Source organism: Hemiscyllium ocellatum, chromosome 6 (assembly GCF_020745735.1).
Source record: "Hemiscyllium ocellatum isolate sHemOce1 chromosome 6, sHemOce1.pat.X.cur, whole genome shotgun sequence".
Classification (NCBI taxonomy): domain Eukaryota; kingdom Metazoa; phylum Chordata; class Chondrichthyes; order Orectolobiformes; family Hemiscylliidae; genus Hemiscyllium; species Hemiscyllium ocellatum.
The window spans coordinates 61,521,088-61,539,965 of NC_083406.1; the positions used below are offsets into that span (position 1 = coordinate 61,521,088).

Sequence of the window (18,878 nt, forward strand, 5' to 3'; positions counted from 1 at the left end):
AATATGGGATGGAGTTTTTACAGGGAGCAGGGTGGGAGGAGGTTAGCTGTGGGAGTCATTCGGTTTATTGTAGATGTCTGTGTTGAGTCGGTCGCCCGAGATAGAAATGGAAAGGTCTAGGAAGGGGAGGGAGGAGTCTGAGACAGTCCAGGTGAATTTCAGGTCGGGATGGAAGGTGTTGGTAAAGTTGATGAACTGTTCAACCTCCTTGTGGGAGCACGAGGCAGCGCTGATACAGTCATCGATGTAGCGGAGGAAAAGGTGGGGTGTGGTGCCGGTGTAGTTGCGGAAGATGGACTGTTCCACATATCCTACAAAGAGACAGGCATAGCTGGGGCCCATGCGGGTGCCCATGGCAACTCCTTTAGTTTGGAGGAAGTGGGAGGATTGGAAAGAGAAGTTATTCAGGGTGAGGACCAGTTCAGTCAGTCGAAGGAGGGTGTCAGTGGAAGGGTACTGGTTGGTGCGGCGGGAAAGGAAGAAGCGGAGGGCTTTGAGTCCTTCGTGATGGGGGATGGAGGTGTACAGGGACTGGATGTCCATCGTGAAGATAAGGCGTTGGGGACCGGGGAAGCGAAAATCATGGAGGAGGTGGAGGGCGTGGGTGGTGTCCCGAACGTAGGTGGGGAGTTCTTGGACTAAAGGGGACAGAACCGTGTCGAGGTACGCGGAGATGAGTTCGGTGGGGCAGGAGCAGGCTGAGACAATGGGTCGGCCGGGGCAGGCAGGTTTGTGGATTTTGGGCAGGAGGTAGAAACGGGCGGTGCGGGGTTGTGGGACTATGAGGTTGGAGGCGGTGGAGGGGAGATCCCCTGAGGTGATGAGGTTATGGATGGTCTGGGAGATGATGGTTTGGTGGTGGAAGGTGGGGTCATGGTCAAGGGGGCAATAGGAGGAGGAGTCCGCAAGCTGGCGTTTGGCCTCAGCGGTATAAAGGTCACTGCGTCAAACTACTACCGCGCCTCCCTTGTCTGCCGGTTTGATGGTGAGGTTGGGGTTGGAGCGGAGGGAGTGGAGGGCTGCACGTTCTGAGGGTGAGAGGTTGGAGTGGGTGAGAGGGGTGAACAGGTCGAGTCGGTTAATGTCGCGGTGGCAGTTGGCTATAAATAGATCGAGGGCGGGTAAGAGGCTAGCACGGGGTGTCCAGGTGGATGGGGTGTGTTGGAGGCGGGAGAAGGGGTCGTCAGAGGGTGGGCGGGAGTCTTGGTTGTAAAAGTAGGCACGGAGGCGAAGGCTGGTTAATTGATTTGTCAGAATACTGGCCCCTGGATGGTTCAAATTTTTGTCCTTGCCGACAGTAATGGAATGCTATGGTCTAACCTCCTGTCTTCAATTCTATCCTAATCATTTGGAATGCATTTCTCAAGCCCATCTGTACTACTCCATAAGAACTCATCGACATGCATCAAGAAAATGCCTGAAAATTTTGGTTTAAGCATTGCATTGCAGGATCTGCTTTTCTTGAACATAACATATTTTCATTGCAACAGATCTTTGAAAAGTACCACATCCTGGAAGCAATATTTAGGTCATAAAACTTTAAATTTGCATAGTTTCCTTTCTGCACCTTCTTTTGTCTATATCAGAAACATTCTCTGAAACGAAACATCCTGCAGAAACGTTGCTTTTATGTTGTTTTATTTATATTCCCAAAGTTATGTAACCAAAGAACTAAAAAGATTTTTAAGATTCCTTTTTCAGCTATGAGCGAGTCCATTCTAACACATGTATCATTCAGTTGATCTTTACAACCTTCAGCAACAAGACTAATTTTAGCCTTAGGAGACCAAACTGCAAGGACTTTACGTAGACCACACAATTAGGCCAACCAGACTATATTTATATTCTAATCAAACCCTTTTCCATCTTTCCTCTCTAATTCCACCATTGTGACTCTATCACTTTCCTCCTCATATGCTTGACTGGTTTCCCCATAAATGAATCTATACACATCTCATTTCAACCTATTTACGTGTTAACAAACTCCACATTCTCACCACTCTTTGGAAAAGATATTTCTTCTGCATTCCCTGTTGGAAATCTTGATGACCATCTTATGTTCTTGCCACATTCTAGTTTTATCAAAATGCATCATATTTTAAATTCTTTTATACTTCTACAGAGGGGCACTCCGCAGAAGTCATAGAAGGAACACAGGGCAAAACCAATATTCTGGGTGAAAACATTCACCTCAAAAGGTAGCAAGAAACTGTGTGGGCAACTCTGAGGTAAAAACACCAGTCGCACTTGCCCAATACAGAAGACTAAACTTATTCTGAATTTGCCACTTAGCAGATTTTTGATTATTTCATAGAGGTTTTTTTATATCTGTGAGATCAGCATGGTATGTTGCGTAATTCTCCATGTAATATGGGTGCCATACTTAAACTCCACCTATGCACTATGTCAAATGCTGCTACCCTGCTCTGAAGTAACCACTCAAGTCAATACGCTGTGCATGGTCTGGAGTAATGTGCAGTATTACTGGAAGAAGGTTAATGACCTTCTGCACACTGCAAAAGTGGTATCACTGTTACGACACAGAGCTGAACCTCTCTGTTAATTAAACCAAACACCCAGAAAGCTCACCTTGCCTCAAAATCTGTTAAAATATGACTGATAGAGATCTCTCAAGTTCCATTATTTAAAGAAAATAACATCAATTTATTTTTTAATTCTAAAAGTGAACATTAAACGACAACTATTCATAACTCTAAGCCACCCTTTCTCTGAGCTGCTTACTATCTGCCTCTAACTCTATAACAATATACTGTTCCAATAGATTTTAAAGGCACTTATTAAAATTACATCAACTTAATTTCAAAACCATACAGTTGCTGTCTTCTTCTGTGTCTTCACTCTTCCGGCTACTAATTTCCTTGGGTCTTTTTTTTTAACTGCGTCTATGTTTTACAAGAAAAGGTAACTTTGATAGAGAGTGTTTTCTAATTTCTTTCAGAGTAAGATGTTAGTTGGGCAATTAGCTCTCTGAGTATTTTTCTCTATGGCAGTTGGTCTGTGACCAATTTTCAAAATGTCTGCATTTTTTTACATTCCAGAATCAGATTGTATCATTGGTTTGATGTTGGCAAAACAATAAATTCAAACGCGATTGGATTTTAGTATCCTGGGGGCATAATTTAAACTGGTTAAATTCAAATTGTTGTCAAAACAGCAACAAAACTTGAGTATCCATTTCACACACTTTCAATTTTCATTACACTCAGGGACTGCCATCTAGCCATATACACAGGTATATGTAAGGTCTCTGTCCAGCACAGCATTCTCTCTCTGTTAAAGGTACTAATCATGTCTTCAACTTCATTACACTATCCTCTCTCTGCTACCTCCCATTCATTCTAATTCTGCCATCATACACCTTCTACCAATGGTCACACTATATCTTTGTCTATATTGAATGCAGCATATTTCCTCAATGGTTCTCACCCAACCTAAACTACTAAGTCTTCCTTCTTTCTGTGCTGCCTATTATACTCAATGTACTTCACCCCTTTCCCTGACAGGATATTGAAGATATAGAAACAGGGAAACAGATGGTGACATCTTGAAAAATGTCCATATTACAGGGGAGGAAGTGCTGAATGTCTTGAAATGTATAGAAGTGGATAAACACCTAGGACCTGATCAGGTGTACCCTAGAATTCTGTGGGAAGCTAGGGAAGTGATTGCTGGACCTCTTACTGAGATATTTGTATCATTGATAATCACAGGTGAGGTGCTGGAAGACTGGAGTTTGGATAACATGGGCCACTATTTAAGAAGGGTGGTAAAGACAAGTCAGGGAACTATAGACCAGTGAGCCTGAAATCAGTGGTGTGCAAGTTTTTGGAGGGAATCCTGAGGGACAGGATGTACATGTATTTGGAAAGGCAAAGACTGATTAGGGATAGTCAACATGGCTTTGTGCTTGGGAAATCATGCCTCACAAACTTGATTGAGTTTTTTGAAGTTACAAAGAGAATTGATGAGGGCAGAGGGGTAGACATGATCCATATGGACTTCAGTAAGGTGTTCAACAAGGTTCCCGATGGGAGACTGGTTCGCAAGGTTAGAGCTCAGGGAGAACTAGCTATTTGGATACAGAACTGGCTTAAAAGTAGAAGTGATGGTGGAGGGTTGTTTTTCATACTGGAGGCCTGTGACCAGTGGAGTGCCACAAGGATCGGTGCTGGGTCCACTACTTTTCATAATTTATATAAATGATTTGCATGTGAGCATAAGAGGTATAGTTAATAAGTTTGCAGATGATACCAAAACTGGAGGTATAGTGGACAGTGAAGAAGGTTAGCTCAGATTACAACGGTATCTTGATCAGATGAGCCAATGGTCTGAAGAGTGGCAGATGGTGTTTAATTTAGATAAATGCGAGGTGCTGTATTTTGGAAAAGCAAATCTTAGCAGATCTTATACACTTAATCGTAAGGTTCTAGGGAGTGTTGCTGAACAAAGAGACCTTGGAGTGCAGTTCATAGCTCCTTGAAAGTTTAGTTGCAGGGGGATATGATAGTGAAGAAAGTGTTTGGTATGCTTTCCTTTATTGGTCAGAGTGTTGAGTACAGGAGTTGGGAGGTCATGTTGTGGCTGTACAGGACATCAGTTAGGCCACTTTTTGGAATATTGTGTGAAATTCTGGTCTCCTTCCTATCAGAAGTATGTTGTGAAACTTGAGAGGGTTCAGAAAAGATTTAAAGGATGTTGCCGGGGTTGGAGAATTTGAGCTATAGGGTGAGGTGAAAGAGTGTGGAGCGTCGGAAGATGGGGGGTGACCTTATAGAGGTTTACAAAATTATGAGGGGCATGGATGGGGTAAATAGACAAGGTCTTTTCCCTGAGGGAGGGGAGACCAGAACAAGAGGGCATTGGTTTTAGGTGAGAGGGGAAAGATATAAAAGAGACCTAAGAGGCAACTTTTTCACGCAGAAGGTGGTACATGTATGGAATGAGCTGCCAGAGGAAGTGGTGGAGGCTCGTGCATTTGCAACATTTAAAAGGCATCTGGATGCATTTAAGAATAGGAAGGGTTTGGAGGGATATGGGACTAGATTGGGTTGGGATATCAGGTCTGCATGGATGAGTTGGACCGAAGGTCTGTTTCTGTACTCTACATCTCTATGACACTATGACTGATGAAGGACAAGCATGTGGACTGGATATTGTCCCCCTTGACTATTCATTGCTGCCTAACAAGATAAATTTCCAGGATATCTGTCTGTGTAAAGGCAAGGCAGAGATGCTCTGAGAAGCTATCACCCCTAAATTCATCTTGGTCTGATGTAGGAAGTAGGTCCCTGTGTCTGCACACAAAGCAACATGGCAATGTAAGGTATCAGTGAGCTCCAAAGTGCAGTACTTGAACTTTCCAGTATTTAAATGGTTAAAATGGTCAATGATTATCACTGTACACTTGCAACAAGCTCTCATTATTTCTTCCTTTATGCTGCGTGCTATCAAGTGGTTACTTTTGAAGGCCTCAAACTCCCCTCCCACAAATGACTTTTTGCCTTTATCATTTCCCATTTCTATTTAAATTGTTCCCATGGTTTGGTTCTCTGAACTTTTGTCATCCCTTTCTATTGTGCTAATGTCATCATTAACTCACAGAGTCATCTATTCACCTTTTCCTAGTTTCCTGTCCTCCCTAAATGTCCTGTGCCCTTCAAGTTTCAGGTACAAATCCTTGACATTCAGCAGCCAAGTCTCTGTAATTCCTATTAGATACATGCATTAACTTGTATTTTGCTATCTATTCATCCATTTTGTTATGAATGCAATGTGAGTTGAGATGCAAAGCCTTTAGTTTTATCCCCGACTCTTCTTGTAAATTCAGGTTGATGGTTAACTTTTAGATTTGTTCTCTTTATTCTTTCTTGTCATGGTTTATCACTCTGCATGGCAGTTTCTACACTTGGGCCAATGGCAATGGGTATGAATAAGGGTCTAACAAGGAATGGTTGTTCAAGAGTCAGCTATTGGGTATGTGGTGATATACTGGTAATGTCACTGGATTAATAACCCAGACTCCAGACCAATGTTCTGGGAATGTTTGTGGCAATTGCTAAGGCCATCAGGAGTCATGGGTACACATCTGGTCTAATTGGGATCTCAAACTGGACTCATAATTCTCATTTCAAGAATTATATATCATCAGATTGATTGGATTTTAATGCAACAACTAATATTAACCCGTTCAGAATCATTGTCTTGTACAGAAATCCCCCACAAAGCTTTTTTTCTCGATTGTTAATATTTATATATTTAGATATACAAGAACTTTTACACCAATCAAATCAGTGGTTTGAAAAGCAAACAAGGTTTGTTAAAGATTTCTGGAGCTGAAAATGTGTTGCTGGTTAAAGCACAGCAGGTTAGGCAGCATCCAAGGAACAGGAAATTCGACGTTTCGGGCCAGAGCCCTTCATCAGGAAATTTCGGCCCTAAACGTCGAATTTCCTGTTCCTTGGATGCTGCCTAACCTGCTGTGCTTTAACCAGCAACACATTTTCAGCTCTGATCTCCAGCATCTGCAGACCTCACTTTTTACTTAAAGATTTCTGGAGCAAAGTCTGGTTTGTGGCATTATTAAAAACCATTGAAAATGGAGAAGGTTGAAATGATATGTTACATGAGGTAAAGTTAAAAATATAAAAATTTCGCTATTTCTTTCCGTATTTTATTGAACTTGTTGAATCATTGCATTGGTTATTTATATTTAGTATCAAGTTTCATCAAATTTTCTTTTTTAGATTAGATTCCTTACAGTGTGAAAACAGGCCCTTCAGCCCAACAAGTCCACACCGACCCTCCAAAGAGTAACCCAACCAGACCCATTTCCCTCTGACTAATGCACCTTACACTATGGGCAATTTAGCTTGGCCAATTCACCTAACTTGCACATCTTTGGACTGTGGGAGGAAACTGGAGCACCCGGAGGAAACCCATGCAGACACAGGGAGAATGTGCAAACTCCACACAGACAGTTGCCCGAGGCTGGAATTGAACTTGGGACCCTGGTGCTGTGAGGCAGCAGTGCTAACCACTGAGCCATCATGCCGCCCCAAATATGTCAAATATGCCTTTCAAGTTTTTTTTATTTTCAATTTATTGTTATGAGCTAGAGAACATAATGCAGAAATCCCTTTTGGATTTTAGAATCAACAAGCTTGTTTTTGTATTTTTTCTTAGCTTATTCCCCTCCAATGGAGAATCACATCCTTCCCTCAGTTGGGAATAATGATATGCTGGATTACAAATCCTCGCTTCCACAGATTACATCAGGAAGATATTCTCCTCTTCCAAAACACATACTTGGTGAAGATGATGATATCAGGTAACTTCTCAGTAGACATTGTTTTATGTGTACTTCTTAAGTGGTGACTTTAATCTATATGTTTGTAAATATAACTAAGCAAATGTCAAAATCTGTGAAGGTAATTGCAAATATTTGTAGAGCGTGCAGATATTTTGTGGCATTTATTTCTTTCTATTATTGCTTTTTTTATTACTTTACTGGCAAATTTGTTGAACTATACTTCAGTTTCACTTTGATGTGCTTATCTAGGATGCCACAAGAAGAATCCTTTTATTAACTGTTCATGCTCACTGTGATTCATCATCGTGTTTTTTTAAAAAATCACTGCTTTTCTTTCAGTATGTTTGTCAGTCTATAAATTGCTAAGGCCTGGGAAGAGGCGGACATAACTCAAATCTATACCTAACAACCTTCTTGGTAGTCTTGCATTCCCCATATTGCCATCAACATTATAGAATGTTGTTCTGGATGGTATGGAATTTACAGCCAGGTTAATTTTTAATACTTTTATCATTGCAGCTGTAATTTAGCACACATTTACAAAACCAAAAGTTTTAACAGAATATTACCCATCATATGTTCAATAATCTTCTGCAAATTATATTCTCTACCTTAGTTTAATATTAAAACCAGATCTACAACTGATCCATAAAGTTTTCCTTGACACAAGTCTTACACTGCTGTTCAAAGTTTGAGTCACAGGCTCATTGATTTGAAAGATGCTATTACCTATTGGTGTTTTCCACCATTCTTCAGTGGAGGGGTTTTGTGATATTAGAGTTCTGCTCATAGAGTCAAAATAATTTGGCCTAACAATTGAATGAGGATAAAAAGCACTTCAAGGCCATGACTTGCACATGCATGAGATTTTTTTTAAATCTTAGAATATTCTCAGGTTACCTGTTTTGAAAATGGCTGTTCCTATAGTGTCCAGAAACCCAAGCTAAAAAAAAAACTATTAACAGTTGTAGATATGATGAGACAGATTATATTCCCTCCTGGAACATAGTTGACTAGAATTTACTGTAAAAATAACTGTGAAGCTAATGGTGTCTTTGCTGAACAACTTCACTGGGGAACAGATTGACAGTTCAAAAACAAAATCCAGAACCACTGCCTTTTTTTGTACTGTTACTCCACAAATTATAAATACAACATCCTTACGTCTAGCTCCCCTCTCAAATATATTGAATGTCATGTAGATCATGTATTTGCATGGGAGAGACTAATTCCATCAACAAAGTTTGGGCCAGTCCATTACAATCAAACTAACATTTGTAACCATATGTTGACTCTTAATTACTGTTAAATGACTTAATCAGCATGAGAAAATAACTTTCACAAAGCATTTTGTGTCTTCTTTTGGTGGAGGCTGGTACAATTGCAACATTTAAGAGGCATTTGGATGGGATATGAATAGGAAGGGTATGGAGGGATATGGGCCAGATGCTGGCAGGTGGGGCTAGATTGGATTGGGATATCTGGTCGGCATGGACGGGTTGGACTGAAGGGTCTGTTTCCGTGCTGTACATCTCTATGACTCTAAGTGAAGAAGAAACAGATTTTAAATGAATAAGACTCCATATTCATCAAGTGGATGTTATGTATTTCGTGAGGGTGACTATGAAACAGATGTATTATGTTGCATAAGGGCTGAGCTAAGTACCAGTCATGGATGCATAAATGAGGAGTTGCGAAGATGAATTGAATTGAATTGAATTTATTGTCATGTGTACCGAGGCACAGTGAAAAGCTTTGCCTTGCGAGCAATACAGGCACATCACAGGGTTAAGTAGCATAGATAATAAATAATAGGTAAACAGCAGCAAGAAAACAACATAAATACAGGTGAATGTTAAAGTTTGTGAGTCCATTTAGTATTCTAATAACAGTAGGGTAGAAACTGTTACGAAACCGGCTGGCGCATGTGTTCAGGCTTCTGTACCTTCTCCCCAATGGTAGAGATTGTAGAAAAACATTGCCAGGGTGAGATGGATCTTTAAGAATACTGGCTGCCTTTCCTGACAAAGGATTTTATAGATGGAAGGTTGGCCTATGTGATTGTCAGGGCTGAGTTCACCACTCTCTGTAATCGTCCACGATCTTGAATGGTACAATTGCCATTCCAGATTGTAATACATCCAGTCAGAATGCTCGCAATGGCGCATCTATAAAAATTAGCAAAGGTATTAGCTGTCGTGCCAAAATTCCTCAGCTGCCTGAGGAAGAAGTGACGTTGTTGGGCCTTTGTAACCAATGTATCTACATGAAGAGTCCAAGAAAGCTTGTTGTAGATGACCACTCCCAGGAGCTTGACACTCCCCACTCATTCCATCTCTGTGCTGTTAATGTGAAGGGGGAGCATGAATAACATCCCATCGAAAGTTAATAATACGTTCCTTGGTTTTGCTAGCATTGAGAGCTAGGTTGTTCTCAGTGCACCATTTTCCACCTCCCGTCTGTAATCTGTTACATTGCCATCTGAGATTTGACCGACTATGGTGGTGTCATGAGCGAATTTCTAAATGGCATTAGTCTGCTATTTGGCGATGCAGTCATGGGTATACAGTGAGGGTACAGTAGGGGGTTTAGTATGCACCCCGGGGGGCTTCAATGTTGAGTGTTAGTGATGATGAAATATTATCCCCAGTCTTCACTGATTGTGGCCTGTGAGTCAGGAAACTAAGGATCCAGTTGCAGAGAGTGAGATTTAGTCCGAGATTAGATTAGATTACTTACAGTGTGGAAACTGGCCCTTCGGCCCAACAAGTCCACACCGACCCGCCGAAGCGCAACCCACCCATACCCCTACATTTACCCCTTACCTAACACTACGGGCAATTTAGCATGGCCAATTCACCTGACTCGCACATCTTTGGACTGTGGGAGGAAACCGGAGCACCCGGAGGAAACCCACGCAGACCCGGGGAGAACATGCAAACTCCACACAGTCAGTCGCCTGAGTCGGGAATTGAACCTGGGTCTGAGGCGCCGTGAGGCAGCAGTGCTAACCACTGTGCCACCATGCCGCCCACAACTTAGATCCCTAAGTTTAGTAATTAGTCTCGAGAGGATAATATTGTTGAAGGCTGAACTGTAGTCAATGAGTAGGATTCTTATGTAGCTGTTCTTGGTCTCAAGATGTTCTAGGGAGAAGTGAAGGACAAATGGTATGGCATCCTAATGAATCTGTTGGTCCAATAGGCAAATTGGAATGAGTCAAGAGTTGTGGGGAAGCTGGAGTTGATTAATGCCATGACCAGCCTTTCAAAGCACTTCATGATCACTGAAATTAGGGCCACTGGGCGGTAGTCATTGAGACATGCTGCATTAGCCTTCTTTGGCACAGGGATGATGCTGGCCCTCTTGAAACAGGCATGGACAGTGGCCTGCTGCAGGGAGAGGTTGAAGATGTCCAAGAAGAGCTCTGCCAGTTGATCTGCGCATGCTCTGAGTGCACGGACTGGTACTCCGTCTGGTCCCATTGCTTTCATTGGATTCACACGAAGGAAAACTGATCTGACCTCTGATGCAGTGACTATTGGGATAAGTTTGTCAGGATTTGTCGGAATAGGTTATACCTCTCTGCTGAAATTCTGCTCAAAGCAACCATAGAGTTGAGTTGATTTGGGACGGATATGTCATCGTCTGCTATCTTGCACTCTCTCTTTTTAGAACCTGTAATGTCATTTAGTCCTTGCCATAGTCGCCGGGTGTCTGTCTGGGTCTCTAGTTTAGATTGGTATTGGTCCTTGGCCAGTATTTATATGGAGTGATGGTCATGGAAGTTATTAGGCTTTGATGTGATAACATCTGATAGGACTGGGAGAAGTACTGCATTGGAACCCCATTATGGTTCACCATTCAAATAAACTCATCACACATCTTCAAACTCAGCCACATGTTTGTGACCTCTTATCATTTCTTTTCATTCCCTTAGTGTCCAAACTCTATTGATATACTTTATTGAACATACTCAGTAGCTGAGCATCCACAGTTCTCTGGTGAAAAGAATTCTAAATAATTCATGACTTTTGAATAAAGAAATTTATCTTTATCTCAGTCCTAAGTGGCGAACCCCTTATTCTGAGACTTTGACCATTCTTGAATCCTTAAGCATAAGAAAATAGCATCTAACATGTCAGATGAATTACATATCTTTCAATATGACCACCTTTCATCTTCCTGAACTTTAGTGAATATAGGTTTAGTCCAATCAATCCTTCCACATTGTGAAACCACCACATCCCAGGATTAGCTTAGTGAATCGCTGCTGCAACCTCTCTCTTGAAGGCAAGCATAGCCTTCCTTTAAGGATGCCAAAAATGTACATAGCAGAGATTATCGGATGTGGCACATTTAGTTAGGTAGAATGAAAAAGTTAAAAAAAATCATCATAGAATGGAGCTGATTTAGCATGCCTACTCACTTTTCTTGACTAGTTTAGACCATGAAGTAATTTCTGCACTATATCTAGGTATAGTGCTTCCATTGCTCATCTCCTTAATCAAATTAAAATGCAGGCACAGCAACTGATTAGGAAGGCAAATAAAATGTTGCTGTTTCTGGCAAGGAAATTAAAGATAAAAGTGGGAAGTTTTTCTACAATTGTAATGGGCATTGATGGATCATATTTGGAGTACTGCATACAATTTTAGTTCCTAACTTAAGAAAGGATATAATATCATGAGAAATAGTTTCACTCAACTGATTTCTGAGATGAGCGGGATATCTTATGAGTTTAGAAGAATGGTGGGTAAGGTCCTGAAGGGATCAAGAAAAAGGATGAATGTTGAGAAAATATTCCCATGCGACTGATACTAGAACTAGGGGACACAGTTTAAAAATAAACATCTCCCACTGAGACAGCAATGAGGAGACATTTTTCTCAGGCGGCCTTTGGTCTGTGAAACTCTCTTCCCTATACAGTTGTCGAGACTGGGACCTTGAATATTTTATGGCTAAGTTAGATGAATTCCTGTAACAATACAAATGGAAGGGCATAAGGTAGCTCAGAAAGTAGAGTTGAGGCATGATCTGATCAGCCATGATTTTATCACTTTTAGAACAAGTTGAGGGGCCACACAGCCTATTCCTGCACCTGCACCTGATCCTAATTTCTATGCTTGTATGTATGTCCATCAATGTTTTCTTGGTGGCAATAACAGGCTTCTCTTCAATTTGGTAGTCCTTCCCATGAGAGAGATAAGTGGAGAGAAATTTGCATCCTATTATAAAGTGACATCTGATCTTACTCCAATGGCACCTAATTGGTGACTGACATTTTCTACTGTAATTAGAGCCCTAATTGAGGAAGCCCAGAAAAAGTTGCCAGCCATTCAGGTTGACAGATACAACTCCCTGCAGCACCATGGAGGAGGCCAGGGCTACTTCTGCTACAACATCCCCCAGGTCTCCCACAGGAATGATCTCGGAGCATGAGGGGTGTCACACCTCTGCCTCATGTCCAGACGCTCAATCATGCACAGGTTAGGATAAATGTTGATTGAGAGATAGCAACCTCATCCATTCCTTCCACCTCCATAAACAAGAGAGTTAGCAGAATGCTTTTCTTCTCCCGCTGGAGCTGAAGTAGTTGGAGCCCAGTAGGCCATTTATTGCCTACTGAAGGATGTCAGGTGTGGCAGGTGCGAAAGTCAAACCAGGACATTCCAGAATTTAAATTTGACAGAGGTAAGGAATTGGTAGCATTCTGGTTTCCATTCTGCTTTCAGGCCTATCATCTCGGTGACTGGAAGATTTCACCCTCTGTCTTTGCTGCTCTTGCCTACAACCAGCAATAATACCAGGGAAAAATTATGAAATGTTTTTAAAAAGTATAATTCATATTGGGTGCACATTACCGCTCAAAATCAGAATTTAAAATTCACTGCCTTATTCATGCTGCAATTGCAGAAAAAAAATTCAAAACTTTCCTATAAAATTGGTCTGGTAATAATGATATCTTGTGTTTAGTAATGGTTAGGCATTTTAAGATTAGATATCAAGCTTATTTACAAAGGCTTATAAAATGTATTCTTGTCTGATAATACTGCATTTCTCAGATTTTAATTTGAACAAACACTGAGGCATGCAGTCTTTTTCCTGATCAGACATAAACCTGTTCTTTTTAATCTCAGCATGAGGTATTCTGAACTTATTTGCAGCATGTAAACAAAATCCATGACAAAAGACCTTCATAAAACACTATTGCCCTCTTGATTATGATAAAAGGCAGCAACATTAAACTAATCATCCTCACAATCATGAGATTTGTTTCCGAACAATTACTTTATCTTTGTGGTACCTGGTACTTGCTCCTTCATTTACGATTATTTGATATCACTGAACACATGAAACTATCAGTGAATAATCCTGATGAGGCTAGCATTGACTTCATTTTTCAAATTTAGTTGATCCATGACATCAAATTCAGGACATCAGTTTCTGATGTTAAATCTTGTATTTCATATCTTAGGTACATGGACTTGTATTAAAATATTAAATTGAAATTATCTGAAAACAGAGATGGCACAGCAGCATTTGAGAAGAGGTGACTCACTTTACAAATAATTTAATGCTTGTTAGCACTTTTAAAATGTACTCTGAGGTGAGGTTGTAAATATTTTTTCCCACCTGCATCGAGACAGAAATAGACACACTATGAATACTGGCTGAATTGTGGCCACCAGCCCAGAAATTGGAACAGGTGAATTTCATTCTCAGTAACCTGAAGTTCCCATAATTTTCACTAAATCTCCATATATATTTGTTCTGTCAAACAAATATGAATGCAGTCTACATGGCCTATACCTGCAGAAAGCCAGCAATGGTAGAGAATCCCACTGTCTGGATGCCTGACTCTTCTCGTTTCTTTTTATTCATTATTGAAATGTGGGCTTTGGTGGTTGGGCCAAAATTTAATGCCCATTCGTAACTGCCCTTCAGAAGATAGTCTTCAGTTGCCGCCTTGAACTTAATGATTATGACTAAATATGTGTTATGTTTCCAAGTTAGAATGGTGTGCAGCTTGCAGGGGAACTATTAAGTGCTGGTGTTCCCATGTATCTGCTGCCCTGGTCTTTTTGATGGAAGTGGTTGTGGGTTTGGATGCTGCTATCTAAGGAGCTTTGGTGAATTTCTGCAGTGCAACTTGTATTTTGTACACCCTGTAACTACTGAGCTTCTGTGGTGGAGTACATGAATGTTTGGAAGTGGTGTTTTATTAAATGGGTACTTGGTCCTGAATGGTATCAAGATTCTTGAGTGTTGTTGGCAGCACTTAGCAAGGCAAGTGAGCAGTAAAACAAAGTTTTACTTCAAGCCTGCTTTGACAATTACTAGTAAATAGATAGCATACAGTAGTTATACAGTAACTTCTAAGACACTCCTTTGACATGGATGATTTGACTGTTGGGCAAATCTTGTGCTAGCAACGGAACATAGGCAGGTCTCAGAATGGGAGCTTGGGAGGGAAGTAACTGGTGAGGGCAAAGTGAGTCCGGAGAACCAACAATCAAGGGGGAGAAAAGGTGGGCAATCGCTGTATAAGGAGGTCGATGATTAAAAGAGGTAGAAGTGAACGGAAGTGGGTGAGTGACTGTGATCATAAGAGTGGATTATCTGGAAGGGGGGTGAAATTGACAATAGATGGATCTTTCAAACCACAAAGCAGCTTAAATGTAAACTTGGCAGGCTCACTAAATCAGGCCTTGAGGAGGATACATTTCTTGCAAGGCTTTTCCAGATTCATGCTGAAACCAGGAATAAACTTAGTTTAATTTTCATTGGACAACTTGAACATTGACACTAAGCATTCACTTCCACACAAACTGTTTAGGTCAGTGTAGCCTAGAAGTCATAAAAAAGACCAAGTTCTTCACCAACTACTGCAATAAAGTATTTTTCTGTGTATTTTTGCATGTAAAATATATTGCTCTACTATTGCTTAAGTTTACAATGAAAAAATCTTAACAAAAAGAAATATTTTATCAAAGTTAGTGAGCAAGGAAGAAGCTAATTAGGGTTGGTGGTTTAGGTCTTGACAGATTTCTGAGTTTTTGTAGAGTAACCAACAAAGCACATTACAGTACAAGGTCATAGCGTCCTTCCTTTCTGAGCAACAGACCAAAAGATACTTAATCATAAGCGCTTAAAAAGCACAGTGAAGACCTACTTAGTCATATGCCAAGAATATCAGAATCATTTTAGAAACACAGCAAATTCACATGTTTAATAAATATTTAAATTGCATCCTTCCAAACTATTTTCTGAAGTACTAGTCTCTTTTTTTTAAAGAAATCTAGTAAAATATGCAGCAGTTTGATGATCTTTGTAGCAGCTTTTAAGTATCATATTTGTTCCAAGTTTTTAATGCCATTGCCAAGTTAAAATCTCTCTAATCGATAGGGTATATATGTTTGAATGTTAAATCTGGTGAATTGGATCACTCATTTTATTGTATAACTGGCCTAATTTCATCCTGTTTTGATCTATGCAGTGTAAAATGAGTGGTGTTCTGCTTCATGAAATTGCAGCCAGAGCAGTGAATTTGAATTTAAACAAAATTGTTTAATCACATAGCAAAGAACAGATTAAACAGACTGATGCAGCTCTGTTTGATGATGAATATTGACTCAGACTTTACAATGGGGTAACAATTTTGTCATTGGTATGAAATTGCAAGTTGAAGTGCAGTCCACTCTGACAGACCTGGAAACCTATGGTCTATGAAAACAATCCAAGATGTCACTTTGAAAAGTGCCAGATTATATGCTTGTGTTCTTAGTTTGGTCTGAATCTTCTGATTCAGAAATAAGAGTGCTCTGAGTTGAAGTTGATAGTTTAAACATCAATCATTAATTTATTTTCAAATTTCTCACTTCTCCACCTTTCAAGAAGGACATATGCAACAGAATCACAATACCCACACCATGTGAGGATGTCATGTTTGCTGTCTCCAACCAAATATATACACAGTAGTCCAGATTTTTGTGGAGTTGTGGCGACTCTGTCGATGTTTCAAATGGTGGGAAGAACTTGACCCAGAAGTCCCGCTATTTCTGACTGATTCTATTTCTGCCAGTAAGAGAAAGTGCAAGTGGTGTGACATTTCAACTCAGAGCTGAATTTAAATTAAAAATAGGCTACCTAAAGTCCAGTGGTGCTACTGCAATCACTGTGACGTACTAATTAAAGAATGCTGTTCGTCTGGCTGCAATTCAGTTAGTCCAGAAATCAGCATTCTTCAGAGCATCCAATTCTGTTATGATAAATCATTGTTTCATTGGATGTGGGCATGCTGACAAAGCCAGCATTTGTTGCTCATCATTTCCCTTGTACTGCCATTTTAGATGGCAGTTAAGAGCCAGCCACATTACTATAGATATAGCATCACATGTAGTCCAGATCAGGTAAAGATGGCAGATTTATCTCTTAAAGGAATGTTGGTGAGTCTTTAAAACAATTGAAACACCAGCTTTATATTCTAGATTCATTCACTTAGATTCCAGCAGTTTCCATGTTGGGATTTGAACCAGTTACCTAAAGAATTTGTCCGAGACTATAGATCACCAGTCCCAGTGGCATAACCACTATGCCATCTCCTCTCCTAAATGTACTTACGGAGTAACCTTTAGGTGTAAATTGTACCCACTGCCCCTTGTAGTCTTTAAGAACAACAAGACAATACAAAAAGGCACTCTCAGTCACAATCTCTTCCTAATTGCCCAAGGCACACAGTCACAAGAATTGCAGACCAATACATTGCAGCTGTCATATCCTCGACCATATCAGGAGTTTTACTAGGATACGAAGATAGACAGGGATTTTTGCTGTGGTGAATTGAAGGATGTTCTCTCAGAAGCTGCCGAATGCCAAGGGAGCATGGAAACTTTATGGGCCAAATTGCATGGGTGAGGATAAATTACTGTGAATTCTTCATCGGTGCATTAGTTGACTTTTTGAAGAAATAGGAATGTTCCAACATAGTAAAGAATAAATGAGCTGCATGCAGCTGCTCTTCTGGTGCTGCTTCTAATGCGATGTAAAGTGGGTAGAAGGTGACACACAAAACATTTTCTCTCAGCCCAACAGAATACCAAGTGCCACTGGATGCCACTCAGCATTCAGAATGAGAAATAGCAGGAGAACATCCAGCAAAAAGGTTGGGCATTCTGGCACAGAACTGTACCTACAAATTTCAGTACAGTTGTTTGCAAAAGACTGAGGCCGAGTGCAGAAGAAGATAGACAATGTCCTGAATCATCATGTCACATTTATACCAGCTGCTCATTGAGGAGCTACACTCATGAGGAAGCAGTCAACATCCCATCCTAATTGTCCTCAACGATCCAACTGTTCTTAAATTATGTCAAGCTGTTCTTTTTAGGGAATATGTAGGACGTCAGCAGCATTTTGCAGTTCTCCATTTGGACATGCATCCACCATGTCATGGATGCAACATTTGCCAGAATCCACCAATTCTTCTATTTCCCCTTTAAGCTGCCAGTTAGCCAACAATGACATCAGAATTCTCATCCATTGCTGGTTTCTTGCAGTTGCAATTTGCAATTAATTTTATCCACATAGCTTTGGAAGTTCCCTTTCGCCAATCAGAATGTTTATTAACAGAAAAAGATTCCACTTAGAGTCATAGAGATCTACAGAATGGAAACCCGTCCATGCCGACCAGCTATCCCAACCCAATCTAGTCCCACCTGCCAGCACCCGGCCCATATCTCTCCAAACCCTCCCTATTCATATACCCATCCAAATGCCTCTTAAATGTTGCAATTGTACCAGCTTCCATCACATCCTCTGGCAGCTCATTCCATACACATACCACCCTCTGTGTGAAAAAGTTGCCCCTCAGGTCTCTTTTATATCTTTCCCCTCTCACCCTAAACCTATGCCCTCTAGTTCTGGACTCCGCAACCCCAGGGAAAAGACTTTGCCTATTTATCCTCTCCATGCCCTTCATAATTTTGTAAACCTCTATAAGGTCACCCCTCAGTCTCCAATGCTCCAGGGAAACCAGCCCCAGCCTGTTCAGCCTCTCCCTGTAGCTCAGATCCTCCAACTCTGGGAACATCCTTGTAAATCTTTTCTGAACCCTTTCAAGTTTCATAACATCATTCCAATAGGAAGGAGACCAGAATTGCATGCAATATTCCAACAGTGGCCTAACAAATGTCCTGTACAGCCGCAACATGACCTCCCAACTCCTGTACTCAATACTCTGACCAATAAAGGAAAGCATACCAAATGCCTTCTTCACTATCCTATCTACCTGCGACTCCACTTTCAAGGAGCTATGAACCTGCACTCCAAGGTCTCTTTGTTCAGCAACACTCCCTAGGACCTTATCATTAAGTGTATAAGTCCTATTAAGATTTGCTTTCCCAAAATGCAGCACTTCGTATTTATCTGAATTAAACTCCATCTGCCACTTCTCAGCCCATTGGCTCATCTGGTCCAGATCCTGTTGTAATCTGAGGTAACTCTCTTCGCTGTCCACTATACCTCCAGTTTTGGTATCATCTGCAAA

At 40.8% G+C, this 18,878-nt stretch overlaps 1 protein-coding gene across 2 annotated transcripts in view; it reads left to right on the forward strand.

The window, feature by feature from the left end:
• The window catches only part of dlg2 (discs, large homolog 2 (Drosophila)), an 876,537-nt gene that overhangs the window by 432,178 nt on the left and 425,481 nt on the right, over positions 1–18,878 (forward strand). For both annotated transcript variants that reach the window (XM_060825990.1, XM_060825991.1), the window contains exon 11: positions 7,204–7,348. In XM_060825990.1, coding sequence (XP_060681973.1) covers positions 7,204–7,348 — 145 coding nt within the window. The remainder of the gene's footprint in view (positions 1–7,203; positions 7,349–18,878) is intronic.